Raw genomic sequence first — 16334 nt, forward strand, 5'->3', positions numbered from 1 at the left:
CAGTGCTTCAATTTCAAATCTTTGTTAAAGTTGCTTGTTTTCCAACTAACACATAGAGTTACTTATCTACTGTTTGTCAGAGCATACTTGTTCATGAATGTAGTTGTCTGTTGTTTGTGGTTTCATACTTTATTAATTAGTCTTTTGTTGAAACTGTGTGATTTTGTTTATTTCTGCACAAGAAAATTACAGAAGTTGCAAAAGTCAGTAGAGGAAGAGTTACTCAGAGGGAAGTTATAAATCAATCTCTAGTTAGAATCACTTACTATTAAATAAAATAAAAACTGTTTTACTATTTACTATTTTACTATTTACTATTAAATTAAATAAAAATACTGTTTATTGTTGTTTTTTTTTTTCCCTAGCAAAATATTCCAATGCATAAGTACTGTATTTGCTATTTTTTATCTTTATTTTTATTTTTTATCTGTTGGCTTCCACTGAAAGCTGACAAGAAAAATTCTCAATTTCCTGCAAGACAAATCAAGTTGTGCTACTGGTATTTAGAAGGAAAAGCACAATGATCAATATATTAATATTTCTGTAGTCCTTTTGAAATTAGATCAATTATGACTATAATACATTTTAAGAAGGAAGGTGAGTTGGAAGTTATGCAACAGATAGCTTTTTTAAATCTTAAAATTACTCACTGTAGGAAAAATGAAAAGCTGTAGATGATAACACTACCTGTTTCAAGGCAGGGACGTAGAAAGTGAAGAATCTCTGTGAAGACATAACATACATAAAACTGAACTAAATATTCAGTTCACTTTAAAAGAAAACAGAACAGTTTGCCTTACTAGCATTTTCTTTGTATACTCTTTGGACACATTTTATCATGTTGTGCTTTCTAGCTGATTTTTTTTTCTTAATTAATACATTTTGAACCACATAGAAGATAAATGTGACCAAAGGATACTCATTCTAAAATTAGCATCAGCACTTGGTTTGATAATAGGTGACCCGAAGAGTGAATAAATGGGTGGAAAGGGGGTGTATGCGAATAATCTTAGTTCCGTGGCACTAAAAAACTCCAAGCATCTACATTTAATTTGGTAAATACGAAAGGACTCAATAACTAACAAGCTAAGAATTAGAAAATGAAAATTGACATTAAACGAAGACATTGATTTATCAGAGTGTTTGCCATCTATCTTGGCACAATGTGTAATTGTAAGCTATTTCACAGCTTACTGGGACTTCTGTGTTCAAATCTTAGTATTTAACGTTATAACTTTAAATGCTGAAAATTAATGATGTGGAAAGATTTTGGGAAAACCTCAGCAGCCTTTCTTTTACCGAGGACATTGTGTTCTTGATTTCATTATGTGTAGACACAGTGCTTAATAGGATCACCACTTTGCAATGCTGAATTTTACTATTTTTACCTTGCTGCAGATTCCTACTCTTGCTTGGAGGTGAATTTAAGAAGTCAAAATGTGGCTGCGGGGCAGTTTTACTAATGAAACTGAAAAGTGGGAACTTAGTTCAGAGGGAGTTGTACCTTCTCCCTTTTGTAGTTCTGTTGAATGTGTAAGATGCATTTTTGGAGACCTGAATATCTTTATTACTAGATTTAAACATCTGCATGCAAATACACGCCATTTCCTGGGCTCAGCGCAGGATGGTGATCATAGAATCATAGAATGGCTTGGGTTGGAAGGGACCCCAAGGATCATCAAGATCCAACCCCCTGCGACAGGCAGGGCCACCAACCTGCAGATCTGGTACTAGATCAGGCTGCCTAGGGCCTCATCCAACCTGGTCTTGAACACTTCCAGGGATGGAGCATCCACAGCCTCTCTGGGCAGCCTGTGCCACCATCTCACCACTCTGTAAAGAGCTTCCCCCAAACATCCAATCAAAACCTTTCCTCCTTCTGAATCCCATTGACAGAGAAACTGCTTAGAAGACCCTGTGTATGCAGCACTATTTTAAGGGCCATTTACTCTTACTGAGGGAGCTCTCAGAATATTTTGTATGTGAGTCTGTACACAAAGCTAGTGAAAAGAGTTCCTGAAGCTCTTAGTTTGGTTACAGTTTATGTGAAGTAGAAGTTCTGCTCTTTAATCAAACCGGATCATAGCTGTGTCTTAAGCAAAAATACTGCACATTTGTCTAGGAACCTTAATAATTATCTGATACTTTTAACATAAACAATCAAAAACTGATGATGACCTTAAGAGGCTACCATTGGAAAGATGATCTTTTTTTTCCAATTTTTAGTAATAATTTCCACAACTAAAAGTGGAATGACTTGCTTATTTACTTAGTGATATTGTGCGTAAACATTACATGTTCATTTAGTGCTAAAATATTATACAATTTATATAATTATCAGTCAGCTGTATAGTGTTTATGTTAAAATGTAAAACATTTTCAAATAATGTATCAAAAAATTCAACCATATGAGCTCTAAATAAAAGTTTATTTAACTTAAAAACCAAAGAGAACTATGCAAAAATAGGATGTATTTATTGGAAATGTATTGTTATGAAATAAATGAATTTAAAACACAATTTTTAACCAAGGACTTTCCTAAATTATCTTGTATGTTTATAAATAGGTTTTTTTCTGTGATGATCTACTCTTCTGTTGTGCTCTAATGTACTGAGAGATGCACGTTTGATGGGTAGCTGTTGGAACATCACTCTAATTGACACTGTCTCGTGAATCTGTTTTCTATCAAATGATGGAGAGGCACTGGTGCTTAACTATATACTACAACTAAATTCTGGGCTAGAAACATAATGATATGATACATTTTGTGAATTCTCTTAAAAGAGAAGCATACGTGGGATACTCTTCAAGTATATACTATCCTGAAGTGTTTTGCACTTACCTCTAGGAGAGAGAGTACTTAGTCAAAATGCTTAAGTTAATAAAATACAGAGCCAACATTGGAAATATATAAGCTACTGTTCTCTGAGTACAAACTGTATGCCAAAACTAACTTACTAGTTCTGATTAAATGCTTAAGAGACAGTAAGTTGACAACAACATAAAATCATTAACTTTTATCATCGTTATTGAGATCTATTTCTCATGTTTTGTTTATGAATAACTGTTGTATTATTTCCTATGTGAACATATATTTACGTTCTGCAATGCATTTCAAATTCATTCCCTTGAAACAAGCTACACTTGATCTACTGAGAGCTGATAGATAAATATGCTGAGACAGCACAACATAAAGTGAACAATTTAACTAGTGTCTAGTGTACCTTTTCTTTGATGAGACTATACGGTTTACTTGATGCTCTAATATTTTTGGCTACAGATCAACATTTCAACACCTATCATATGCAGTGGATTGCGCTGCATTTGCTTCTGTGTTGCAGTTTTATGTGAATACTCAATATTGATGTTAAATCACCTTATATTTGCTTAATGTCTTAATAGCATAAATGACAGACTAAGGAGATAAATGACTTCTGATGATAAATGACCAGTTCTCTTTCCTGTGAAACTATTCAATCCTCCAAAACAATTTATTTAAATTTCTTATTAATGCCTTGGAGCTCGAGTATTTCAGTTACTTCTGTTTCAAGTTAACATCTCAACTGTTCGAAATTTCCATAGGGTTTGTTTCTACTCAAAATTTTTCTGGAGTATAAATTATTATTAATGCTTCAAAGGAGATAGATCCATGGATCTTTACTGGATATTTGTAGCATCACCTACTCAGTTTGAGCAAACTGATGGAATTACCTGACTGCCACTGTGGCTTTAGCCTAAAGCCACCAAGTGCACTTGTTTGGCAAAGGAATGAGTACTTTAGTTTGAAATTGATGAAATATCTTTTGAAATGAGATTTGTGAAATTTTGCTGCAGAAGTCTTGATTGTACTGGTCTACAAAAATGAGTGACGGAGTTTGTAACAAGGTTGAAAATTAGGCCGCATCTTTGTATCATTAATTAAATTGTAGCAGTCTAACTCTCTGATCCTCTTGAAAAATCTTAGCCTAGAACTGTAATAATTAAATTTGATACAGATACTAGTAAAATGAACTAAATTCACTTCTAAATCTCACAATGACCAGTCACTACACAGCCAAATAAAGCAATTAAAATAGTTGTTAATATGGTTTTTGTCTCCAAAGACCAAGTAGCTATTTCATACAGCACTGAAGAATCATATATTTTAGAGTTTATCTGAGTCATTCCACAAGAGAAAATGGTGTTTCTGAAATATGTTAGTCTTGCTGAGAAGCTATTCTCAGTGCCTGCAAAAAGTGGTGAACAACTAGATTTAAGCTCTTAAGAATGTTTTACATTTTGTGTCATGTTCCAGTTGTTGTCAGTCCCTGTCTAGTCAGTGTGCACTGGACAAGTCTTGCATATGAATGCCTGTTTACATTTGAGCATTTCTTTCTTCCAGTCAATGGCAATGGAAGACGCAATGCTGCAGTGCCTGGCAGTTCTCCTGGGCTGCGTCAACTACTTAGACTCCTTTCTAAAGGTCTCCATGCCATACTCAGGCAGTACACAACTTTCTCAATCTGAGTGATGAACCTCCTCCAGTTATGTGCTTCACTTTTCCATAAACAGATGAGTGTGCAGTGTTTAAATAAGTTAGTATTTAATAATAAGTGCTAACAGTAAAGCATAACTGAAGAGAAGAGTTTGTAATTTTATCTGTCTGATCCTTAGTGCCTAAATGAGAAGTATGCCTTGATTTGCAACCTGCACAAAGTACTAGTTAGTTACTTTTGCCTTTTGCATATCTGACACCTTAAGATTTGAAGTTAGTTGCCTCTTGTGGTCACAATGTTCAGAATTTTTAAAAAGAAAAAGCTTTTATATTAAGTAAAGTATTCCTACACAACGCTGTAATTTGGGATTCCAGGTACGAGAGAGATGACAATACCTTCTCAAATCCGCCGTAGCTCTGAAATGGGGTGAAAGGAAGAACTCTGTCAAGGCTCTTTGGGAGCTGGGGAATAGGGTAGAGGAGCATTTCCGTGGGAAAGCCTCAGTGAGCACAGAACTGTAGGGTTCAACAAATGCTCCTGTTTGTCTCAAAAGGTTAGATGGAAATCTTTTATTGTAATCCTTGAAGAGTGTTCTAAGCTGTCAAAAAGGCAAAATTTGGGCTTAAACAATTACATTTTTAAAGTTAAGGTTTTCATAGCAATAAGACTTGTCTGTATATAGTTAATATTACTCTGCTGTATGAAATTCATATTTTAATCCATATTCAGTATGACGTGAGTCTCAAAGTTATTTTTATACTTGTTAGTCTGTTTGTGAAAGGTAATATTTCTCTCTGCTTTTATGATGTTTATTGTCCTGCACACTAGAAACAAAGAGAGCATCGTTATGTCCTCAGAGTTACAATATACAATTTGTACAGATTTTAAGTTGCTTGTGTTTGTAAAAGGTGAGTGTAGGACTGTGCTGAATATTCAGTAAATGTTTCATTCTGTTGACTGTTGAAGTGTTACTATAATTCTGTTCAGTTGATGTCCTATAGCACTGTGGTAGATGCTGATTATTTCTTCCCTCAGCCACCCACTGATACTTGGCAAAGCAATAGAGCATCTACCAGTGGCATGAGACACCAAGAAAATCTTTATTTCTTCCTAGCTGGTGCAAAGAGGGTTATTTACTACGTTTTTTACTTCCAAAATATTCTATTCAGTGCCAGCTGTAAAAGTTAGGTTGGATTTTTCTCACCCGTTACAGACAGATATGTCTCACAGAAGAATCTCTTCACAAAATACTGAACTAGCATATTGCTTTAGCTGGGAAGGAATAATATGATAAAATTTCTGTGGATATCTTTATAAACTTTATCTTGAGATCCTCACTTAGCTGAGCACGTATATAAAATGACGAAATAAGCAAAGAAAATAATTTAATTATTTGAACAAGACTTAATGATGCTGCCTTTCGTACTACATATGATAAATGACTTGCTTCGGACAGACATGGAGAGATGGCTCATAGCTGGAACTTTCAAAGTTTTCTGTTTGGCAGTAGAGGTGGCATATATTGTATGTTCAGTAGTGTGATAAACTTATATGTCTAAATTGTAATTAAAATACAGTTTCGGCAAACCTTGCGGTTAGACATCTAGTAGAAGTAAGTAGTGTTTGGTGTACAGATGTATTGTAAACTCTGACTTCTATGTAATTGAGAATCAGGGATGTTTTTCTGAACGGAGCAAAATACCTATTTCTGAATTCCTAGCTGGAATTCCTCCTGATTCTGTGAGTGTAGGTGAACTGAATTATTCTTTTTAATATACAAATTTCTTGTTAAGTAAACTAAGCTCATGTATTTGCATCTGGATTGTTACATTTAAAGTCTTTGTGATTTTTTTGTTTTGTTTTAACTATGATAGTCCTCAAGAATACTCTTCAAGAATTTTGGTTCTTCTTTTCTTGCTTAGTGATTATTCCTATTTAATTGCTAGAACAACAGACATTGAGAAAAAGATGCAAATGGAAGAAAAAACTAGAAAATGCTATCACCTAAATAGTTTTTGCAAGGAACAGGTTATCTTCAGTGTTACCATGTTAGAACTGTACGTGGCTACCTCAGTTCTTTCTGTTCAATAGCAACAGCAGGGTTTTTTTGTCTCACTGACTAGGACTCAAAAACTTGAGCTTCTTGGCATGCATAGTTCAGGTACAGCAGAGGAAATGATTGTGAAGGAAAACAACAACAAATAGAATAACAAAGGATTTCTGAACTAAAGATTGTGCTACAATTTAATAAAGATTTAAACTTAGGAGACAGAAACCTGTGCTCTGGATAGCAGTATTTTTACCCAGAAAAGAGTGGCAGCTAGTTGAAAATCATGAGTACTACTCAAGATACTCTATACTTCTGAACAATGGCATTTTTAACTTCATGAGCTTTGTAAATACTTCATTTTGCACATGTGAAGACTTTTGTAATCTACCGAATACGGTTGAAAGCGGTTTTTCACATGGCCAACTAAAATCATATGAGTGATGCCTCTTTCTCCCTGCCCAATCTGTGCTTTCCCATATCATCTCCAGCCAGCAACTCCTACAAGGGGCAGGCAGAGCAAGCAGATGGTGGCAGCATATCAGTCCCAGATGGAAAGAAAGACCCGCCAGTAATCTCCTGAGAAAACCTCTTCTCAGGAGATCCTGGCACAGCTGCCCAGAGAAGCTGTGGAGGCGCTCAAGGCCAGGTTGGATGGGGCCCTGGGCAGCCTGAGCTGGTGGGGGCAGCCCTGCCCATGGCAGGGGTTGGGGCGGTATGGACTTTGTGGCCACTTCCAGCCCGAACCATTCTGTGATTCTGTGAAACTGTGCCATTTTTTATCTATGACCTTACAGATTGATGCTGTTTACCGCCAGTGCTTTATTGGCTGTATATTTTGTCCTTAGCACTTGTACCTACATACTTTTAAAATGCAAATATGGGTTCAGGTGATCATATAATGAAGACAGTGTCTGTGATTCCTTCAGAAAAGTTAACTGGAAACCGGAGTCTAATCCTTTATACCTCAGTGGAAGTGTAGCAGCATGAAGGAAGCTGATATAATACATCAGTTATTGGAAATGATCTCTTGCTGTGGTTAGCACTGCAGAAAGGTCTGGTGCAGACCACATCTAGCTGCAGGAGCAGTTGTCCTATTGTGCGTTTGCTGCAATATGCTGATGGCTTTATTTTCTCATTGTTCCGTATGGGCCAAATAGGATGCTCATTCAGCCCATTATGCTGAATATTGCTAACACTTTTCTGTTTTAGAATTGCTTTTCCTCCTTCCAAAATAAGCCAGTGTGTGAGTGTTTATAACTGTAGGTATTCAGGGTTTAAAATTTTTCCCAAAGGCATTATCCTGCCTGAATAATTCTGGTGATTTCACAAGAGTAGTTTACTTTATACTCTGCAATATCTATTCTAGATCCTAACTTTTGGCTAAGCTTGCATGTCACTATGGAAAATAATGATGGTCATAAAATATAGTATTGCCCAAATTATCTCTGTATTTCAGTAAGTTTCATGGCCCTAGCAGAGTTTTATTTAAAACTTGTATAGGAACTGATTATCTCTCTAATTATGCTGAACTCAGTTTTCATTGAATTTAAAATTGAGGATCATTAAGAAAATGGGACTGAAAGCTAGAAGCTCAACTTGACTTTTTAAAAACTTATATCCATATGTCAGAAATGTTTTAATACCTTGCAAAGGTCATGTATTACTTCTCTTAATAATGTAGTTTTTTGGCTTGATCTTAAAATTTGATGTTGCATAGTGCAGTCTTTAAGCACTAATGCATGGTTTAATTTCACTATTTTTCACAAATTTTTAGACACAACGTAAATTCAGTCTGAAAATTAATGAATATTAACTTTCAACTTTTATAACTAGGAAGTTATAAATCATTTTGTGAGATTAACTCAGTTATCATCTTGGCCCTTTATTTGAACCACTTGAAGTCTTCATCTGTGAATTTTTGAAAAAAAAAAATCACACTACTTTCAAGATAAACTATTTTAATGCCTGAGTAAGTGAAGATAAAGCTTTGTAGGACACAAGAACTAAACAAACCTGCTTACTGTCAGTCGTATATTTCAATAGAAACAGAAAATTACTAAGATACGAGTTTAGAAAGAATTTCCTGTTTCTACATAGTTAGTGTATCTAGATGAAACATTGTCAAACTTTTGTCAAAATCTTAAAGCCACATTTTAGTAAAGTCTGACTTGTTTCTTAATCTTCATCTCAGCTAGTATGGGTAAAAACTAGGAAAATATTAAATGGTTTGTGGTCCTTTGAAATGTATAAATATCTACCAATGCATTTGGCATTACTGGAAGTTTGAAGAGATATCCAACATTTGTGATTTTTGTTACCTCACAATGAAAATATATGAGGCCATTAATTATGATTAATATAGCATATGTTTACACGTTCTTTGCTTCTTTTGTCTAGGAGCTGAGAGAAATACATAACAAACAGCAACTTCAGAAACAAAAGAACTTGGAAGCTGAGAGGCTGAAACAGAAAGAACAAGAAAGGAAGACAGAACTGGAAAAGCAAAGAGAAGCTCAAAGGTAGCAAAGTGCTCTAGTTTATGCCCTTACTGCAGAGGTGTTGGAGTGCAAAGCATTTTGCAACAAAGTCAAGCAAACTTCATGTTTCCCAGAGCGTAGTCTGATCTCAAATAATATATCACTAAATGGCAAAAATACCCAAGACCTAGATCAGGTTTCAGTTCAGTGCAGATGACTTGTTTTGAAATCAGGAGAATCTTTTTATTTATCCTCGAATGAAAAGCATGTTGTGGAGGTGATCTAAATCTGTGACTTTTAACTGTCACATACTTACAGATTTCAGCAGCATTGCTTAAAGGTACTTCTACATGTAAGGACATAGCTAATATTTTCTTGCTACACACTTGAAGAAGTTTTCGAATGTATTTGTATAATATTTATGTAAAGTGAATGTCATATAATTTAATGACTACTTTTATTCTGACATCATTCATTTGTAGCTGCTTGATTCCATTTTTAGCAGTTTAGTGTTTTTTTAAGCTATTGGGGACCATAGAGACCTTTTTGAAGAACTCCTAAAGGTAATTTGCTTTAGTAAGTCTACTTCCGTGCAGAATTGTATGACTGTGGGAATAATATACAGTTCTGAGGAAAAAGCAGATATGTTAGATGTTTTTTTTCACTTCCTCCCTTCACCTTCTTCCAGCTCCAAAACACAACAGGTTTTTCATTTCTTACTGAATGCTGAGGTTGCTCTGTAACTCTGTTAGAGTTCTGTGGAATTATCTTCTGGAGGCATAGCCTTTACATGTGAGTTAAAAGGAAAAGTCATTGAAATTGGTTTTTAAATAAAAAGACAAAGCAACTTGAAGTAATAGAGTCCTGCAGCTACTAGTAGTTTAAACAGAAAATTCTCTCACTTGTCTGAGAGTCACAACTCTTTCTTTAAGAATCCATACATTCTTCTTTACCTTTTAAGAGTCACTGTTAGAAAATGTGTTGGGGTGCTTGCTAATTTACCAAAATAAAATTACCAGATCTGACAGGATACAGAAAAGCCATAAGGATTACACTTTTTATTGTCAATTATGTACAAGGAAAATCTCTGATATTTTGTTTGACTAACTCAAGAAAGATTTTTTACTTATCCAACAGGAGAATCCAGGATCGGGATAAACAACGGCTGGATCGAGTGCAACAAGAAGAAGAACCTCAGTGGCAAAAAAAAAATCAAGAAGATGACAAGCAAAAAAGGGAAGAAACAATTAAGAAGAAGGAAAGTGAGGATAAGGGGAAACAGGAAATCCAAGAGAAACCGAGTAAGCTTTTCCAACCACATCAAGAGCCAGTTAAGCCAGCTGTCCAGGCTCCATGGTCAAATGCAGGTAGAGGAAAAATTGAAAAAATACTGTTGCACATACCTCGCTTAAGAATTATTTTTGGTTTTGTCTTCTCATGTAATACAGGAAAGTACTACGTTTCAAGATTGGATTGCTCATTTTGTTGAAGTAAATAATGTATGATTTGAGCTTTAGATTCCAAAAACTTGTTCACTTTTAGGCTTCAGTATTTTTAAAAGTAAGATGTTAAGCAGACAGAATAAAATGTAGTTGATGAGACTCACAGTCCAAATCAAAGGGAGAATCTAAGCTGTATGTTTGTGTAAAATCCTGCTATAAGGTGCCAAAAATTACTACAAGCACTTCTCATTACAACTCTTGTATTGATGTGAATTTTTTATAGTGTCATGCAGTTACTTTTCTTCCTCCTCACTATGCATGTTGCTTACTGAACAACTGGCCTGAAGTCTATGACAGAATCTCTTCTGCTATGCACTTGACCACTTTCAGCTGAGAGCTTTTTTCAGTATTATAACCTAATTTTTTGCCCATGTTTGGAATTGTGGTACACTCTTGAGTAGCTTTGATAATTATGCATGAGAATTAATTGGGATTGTAATATTTGTTTAAATAATTGATCAGAGGACTGCATAAAAGGGAAATTGCTTTCTATCTTTTAGCTGTAATCTAGCTTTTATCAATTATATCTATTTGCTAGGTATTATTTGTACAGGGCAAAATAGGAACTGCATTATACAGGAGAAATGTAGCTTATCTGTTTTTTCTCTAGTCTTCTTTTCACTAATAATGCATCTGTAATACAGCATGTGATTTTTAAAGCACCAATCTGTAAGTGACCTCTTTTCAGCTAATCCATGTGTATTAGAACATTTTGAGACATCTTTTTTTGAAACTATATTCAGGCTGCAATTGAGGCTGCTACATAAGCAGGCTCTAGAAGTATTTGGGATACTACTGTTGCATGCGAGAACATTACTGTTTGAATTGAACCTATAGGTTAGTGATCAGACTTAAACATAATCAGTGAAGCATTTGATGTCATGTGTGCTGCACCATAAGTACACAATTCTTTTTGTAAAAATAGTTGCATATCAAAAAAGTTAAAATATAGTAATTTTTTACATGATGTTAAGAAGAGAGAACAGTATGAGTTATATTTGAAATCATTAATTTTCTTATTTCCTCTTGTATAAGAAGAGGTTAATGAACAATATATAAGGTATTGGTTTTTTTATTTATTCAATTTTACCATATTTTTCAAGTATGGAAAAATGATGTGTTTTTTTGTTTGTATCTGTGTTTTTTTATTTGCTCAGGAAAAGCTCCACTAACAATTTCTGCTCAGGAGGATGTAAAAATAGTGTATTATAGAGCACTGTATCCTTTTGAATCAAGAAGCCATGATGAAATCACTATTCAACCTGGCGACATAGTCATGGTAAGAACAGACAACAGACTGTGATATAAGTGCTTGAAGAAATACTTCAGGTTTTGCACTTGTGTGAGAGAAATTAATATGGCAAGATTTTTTATTTATTTATTTATTTTAACAAATTTGAGAACAATATTTTAGTGAATACCAAAATAAACAGGATGGGACACAGTAATTTCTTAATTATGGATAGCTTCTTAAAGTTCATTGTATTGTAAAACTGAAAGATAATCTATGTGTAGATTGTGCTAGTTTTAGTGTGCTGAGCTGTGTGTGTCTGAGATGCAGAGGTGTTGAAAAGGTTCCTGTACATGGCGAAAAGTTTCTTGTTCTTGGTAAAAAAAAAAAAAAAAAAAAAAAAAAAAGGAATAATTTGTTTTTATTAAGAGAATGTGATGTCCAGGGTAGCACAAAGTGAAACAATTACACTAAGCTACAGGATGACTACACTTCTGTCATGATCCCAGCAGTGCTGATGTGGTCTTTGTATTGTAGCGATACTTCTCTAACAATACTGGAATTTTTCTACAACTCTTTTGGTCATTATTTCTGACTTAATGACCTAATTTAGTTGTAATTTTAAAACTGTATAATTTACTCTTTTTTTCATGAGGCAGTTTTACATTTATTCTCAAGAGGATACGAAGTAGATAAAACATCACTTTTTAAAAAAATGGAAACCTGAAAATGTAAAAATTTACTTGCAGGCATGTTGACACAGAAGCATTTCCATTCATTTTTTAAGAGTAGTAGAGTTACTGGAATATAATCTACCTATAAGCCTATAACTGTCATATTAAACTTCAAATTCTTGGAAGCTGGTTTCTGCTTGTATGCATAATTATATTTTAAAATTTCAGTTCTGATGTTAATGACTACAATAATGGAAATTAATAATAATAAATTGCTAGTATGACCTTTGCATGCATATGTCTGCTCATAATAAAAATGCCTGGCGTGGATATCAGATGGTATCTTTCTCACTGTGGGAGGGTGTATTCATTATAGTGTTCCACCCCAAAAAAAACTGTTTTAGGAGCTACTGTTTTTAGCACAGTAATACTGAATTTTGGAAAAAAATTACACCTTGTAGTCTGTCCTAAATTGTAATGGTAACTTTAAAGGAAATGCATCTATTCTACAGAGATGAGCCCTCATCTCTCAGCCTTTTGTTGTGCCACAGTGAAATATTTGTGACATGAGAATCTGCTTTTGGAAAATAAACGTGTATCCTAGATTAGTAGCAGTACTGAATGACTTGTAAAGTGGACCAATCCCATTCTGAATAATACTGCAGTTTTTATTGCTTTTATCAATAAATAGTATAGGTCAGTGTGTTGTTAAATTAGGGAGGATGTGGGTACATGCGTGTCTTTAGGCTCTAGAAAATGCTCTATCTTACTTTATTGGAAAGTAGATTATTGCCTAGGCATATAATGTTGTTTGGGGTTTTTTTTCTTCTTTTTTTCTTCTTTTCTTCTTTCACTCTGAGAAAGAGTGATCACCACAAAGTAGAATCACAGGGAAATACCATTTTGCCAAAATAAGAACTTAGGGTAATTTGAGCCTTCTTGTATCTTGTTTTGGACTTTAACTTACTCCAGAAAATATTCTCTACCTCTCCGTTTTCTTTACTTAACATCCATTTAACAATAATTAAACCTGATGATTGATTCCTGTGGGATTTATCTCCTGCTCTGCAGTAATTGCTTAAATGGGCTACTCTTAGAAAATTAACGTAAGACACTTTTGTGAAATGTGTTATAATTCTGCCTTGCTTTAAATCATTGCTTTCCTGATGGAGGTTAAAAGGGAATGGGTAAGTGTGCTATATGGCTGTTAGGAAGTCTACGCAATTTATTCGTGTTCATAAATCAAGATTCTGTTATCATGTAGTTTATTTGTTTTTTTAATTTATGTAGGAGTAAAATAACAAATCAGCCCACACTGTCAAAAGTAATTTAAGTGCGGTGAACTAGAACTTACTTTTGATAACGGGCATTTGGATTCCTAGACTCTGTCCTTCAGTGTTTGTCATGTCATGTGGTTCCACAAGGTTCCAGTCAGTTATGTTCATTGGAAAATAGTAATTTACAAGCTTACATGTTAAAGTGCATCTGATTTCTCATTTATGACATAAATGCAACTCTGTAGTTACGTTGACCTGTGCAGTTAGGAGTTTACCGTGTTTAACAAAACAAACATTATGAGTTTAGAGTTTAGACACAGTTACTCTAAACACAGTGTAGAGTAACCGTGTTCTAACATAGGCAAATTTAGCATTTCCTCATTTTAGTGCTATAAATGGCATTGTCTGTGCAAGCTTATGAAGCCATGTGCTGTACTTGTATATTATATACAGGAGATATCACGCAAACTGTCACTGCTATAAGTAAAGAATCCAGCTGAAGCACATGGAAACCAGGCATAAACCCTGGATTTAAAGGGGACTGCAGAATTCATTATGTCAGAATGACTTGAGGCTTTAATAGGTGTACAGCTTGTAAATAGCTTTTTACAACAGCATAATACACTTTTACACTGTGTGTGAATGTTGAGGTCTGTCTTGGTGAAAATGAGGAGAAGGAGGAGAGTTCAGTCTGAAGGTATTTGCAAAAGTGAAGATAAGAGCTTTCTTCTGCTTTGCTTTTGAGTATGTGTGTTAGTCAATTGTAGGACTGATACATCTTGTGAAATGGTTTAGAGAATTTGTGAGGCTTGGGCTGTATTTTTTTTTTATATCTACTTTTTCATTAAAGGATATTTGTATTTTAACTTGAATTTCTATTTTCTCAGCTTCTTACCTTTTTATGTATGTTTAATTCCTTTCGCCTTAAGGTTGTTATTTCTTTCACTATATAGATTGATTTATAACCCTAATTATAACTTAAACAAGCTTTTTTTTTTTTTTTTCCTGGAAACAAGTATATCCTGCGCTGAGAAAGCCATGCTTGGTTCAGTGCTCTGTCTGTTAAAGACCTTATTATGTGCTTTCTATTATGTATACAATGTATGGAATTCATCTCCTTTGGAGGGCTTTCTGACAAAAACAGATTCTGCTGGCATTTGCTTCTGTTGGGTTCCATCTTGGAGCAAATGAATGGATTCTGTTGTTACTGATACTCTTTGATATAATTCAGCCTGTTTAAATAAACTTAATTCAGTGAAATACAGTTGAATTATTGACTAACTGAACTGCAGTGACTCGGATAGCAGAATGTATGTTAAATAGAAAGCTCAAAGAAGAAGAAGCTCAAATAGGGAGGACTAGAACAATTTCATAATGCTAGTTTGTTGTCAGTTTTTTTAGTTGTTGATTGTGAAACTTAGAATGACTGTTCTTTGTAATGGATACATAGGCAGCCTTGTTGTGTTGGATCTTGTGTAGGCGTAGTCAACATATGGCCTCTGGCAGGCAGAGCTTAAATTCAGATTTATAATAAGAATTTCAGTATTCTCAGAATCTCTAGATCAAAAGCTTACAAATGAAGTAAAGTTAAAATGATGATTTAATGGGTAGATTGTTGAGCAAAACGAACAGTGGTACTTTGCTTAGCTTTCATTAAATAGCTTTTTGAGACTAAGGGTTTGACTTCATATGTAGTGTGAATCACTGTTGTAAAACAGAACTTCTCTTTCTGTGTACATGGACTGCTAGTGATACACAAGCCAGTTCAAAATGGATTAGGCCACTGCAAAGCCAGTCCTTTTGTTAGGAAAGAAGTTAGCTGTTCCCAATGCTTCTGCTGCTTATTGTTGTATTGCTCTTACTTCTGTCACTTGTGTTCAGCCATTGGGAATGGGAACATGTAAGCTGTGTCTCTGAAGTATGATTGAGTAAATTAAAAGTACGCACACACTTCTATTTGTTGTTCAGATGTACATTTATATTCTAGTTGTATTTTGCAAAAAATAATCTGGAATAAAGTTTCTTGTAGGGATTTGGGATGGTGAGTATAAAAACAGAAGGTAATCAGAACAAATTAATTTGGAAAAAACATACAAAGGAATTTATTTAAAGTTCTAGTACTGTGTAACAAAAGTAGATCCAAGTTATATTTTATATGAATAACTGAGAAATCATTTTCAAAGAACTATAAAATAAAAATTGCTTTTCAAAGTGTCTTTCTATGAATATATACTGAAAACTTAATTTGATTGAATAATACTTTTGAGTATCCTAATAAGCTGTTTTAAGAATTTCTTAATAATAACATAAAGCTGCCTTCTAAGAAGACATTAAATCAGTTGCTTTAAAAATTGCTTTGGTGATTTTTTTTTATTTATCTGCTGAAAAATCACAGTGTTTTTTTGTGTTTACTGTGATTTGTCTCAAAGATGCCACTTTCTGAAGACCATGATGACACATTTTTGGTCTTTCAGTACTGATTCTTTTGTGTACTGGTGATTCTAGATACAACTTGAGGAACTGAATGTAGGAACTGTGTCCTTGTTATTACTGCTTAGATTATTCAACTCTGCAGTGGGTGCTGATAGTCCATCTCTCCCTTGCTGTCCCAAGATTCACCTCTGTTGTGACCTTCCATCACTCATATT

General features: G+C 34.4%; 1 protein-coding gene across 7 annotated transcripts in view; it reads left to right on the plus strand.

Moving 5' to 3' along the window:
* The window catches only part of ITSN1 (intersectin 1), a 116278-nt gene that overhangs the window by 59309 nt on the left and 40635 nt on the right, over positions 1–16334 (plus strand). For 6 of the 7 annotated variants that reach the window (XM_048953881.1, XM_048953872.1, XM_048953861.1 and 3 more), the window contains 3 exons: positions 8923–9044; positions 10140–10369; positions 11662–11783. In XM_048953881.1, the coding sequence (XP_048809838.1) occupies positions 8923–9044; positions 10140–10369; positions 11662–11783 (474 nt within the window). The remainder of the gene's footprint in view (positions 1–8922; positions 9045–10139; positions 10370–11661; positions 11784–16334) is intronic. The other variant, XM_048953899.1, reaches the window with a different exon arrangement.

This window comes from Lagopus muta, chromosome 1 (genome assembly GCF_023343835.1).
Source record: "Lagopus muta isolate bLagMut1 chromosome 1, bLagMut1 primary, whole genome shotgun sequence".
In the NCBI taxonomy this organism is placed as follows: Eukaryota; Metazoa; Chordata; class Aves; order Galliformes; family Phasianidae; genus Lagopus; species Lagopus muta.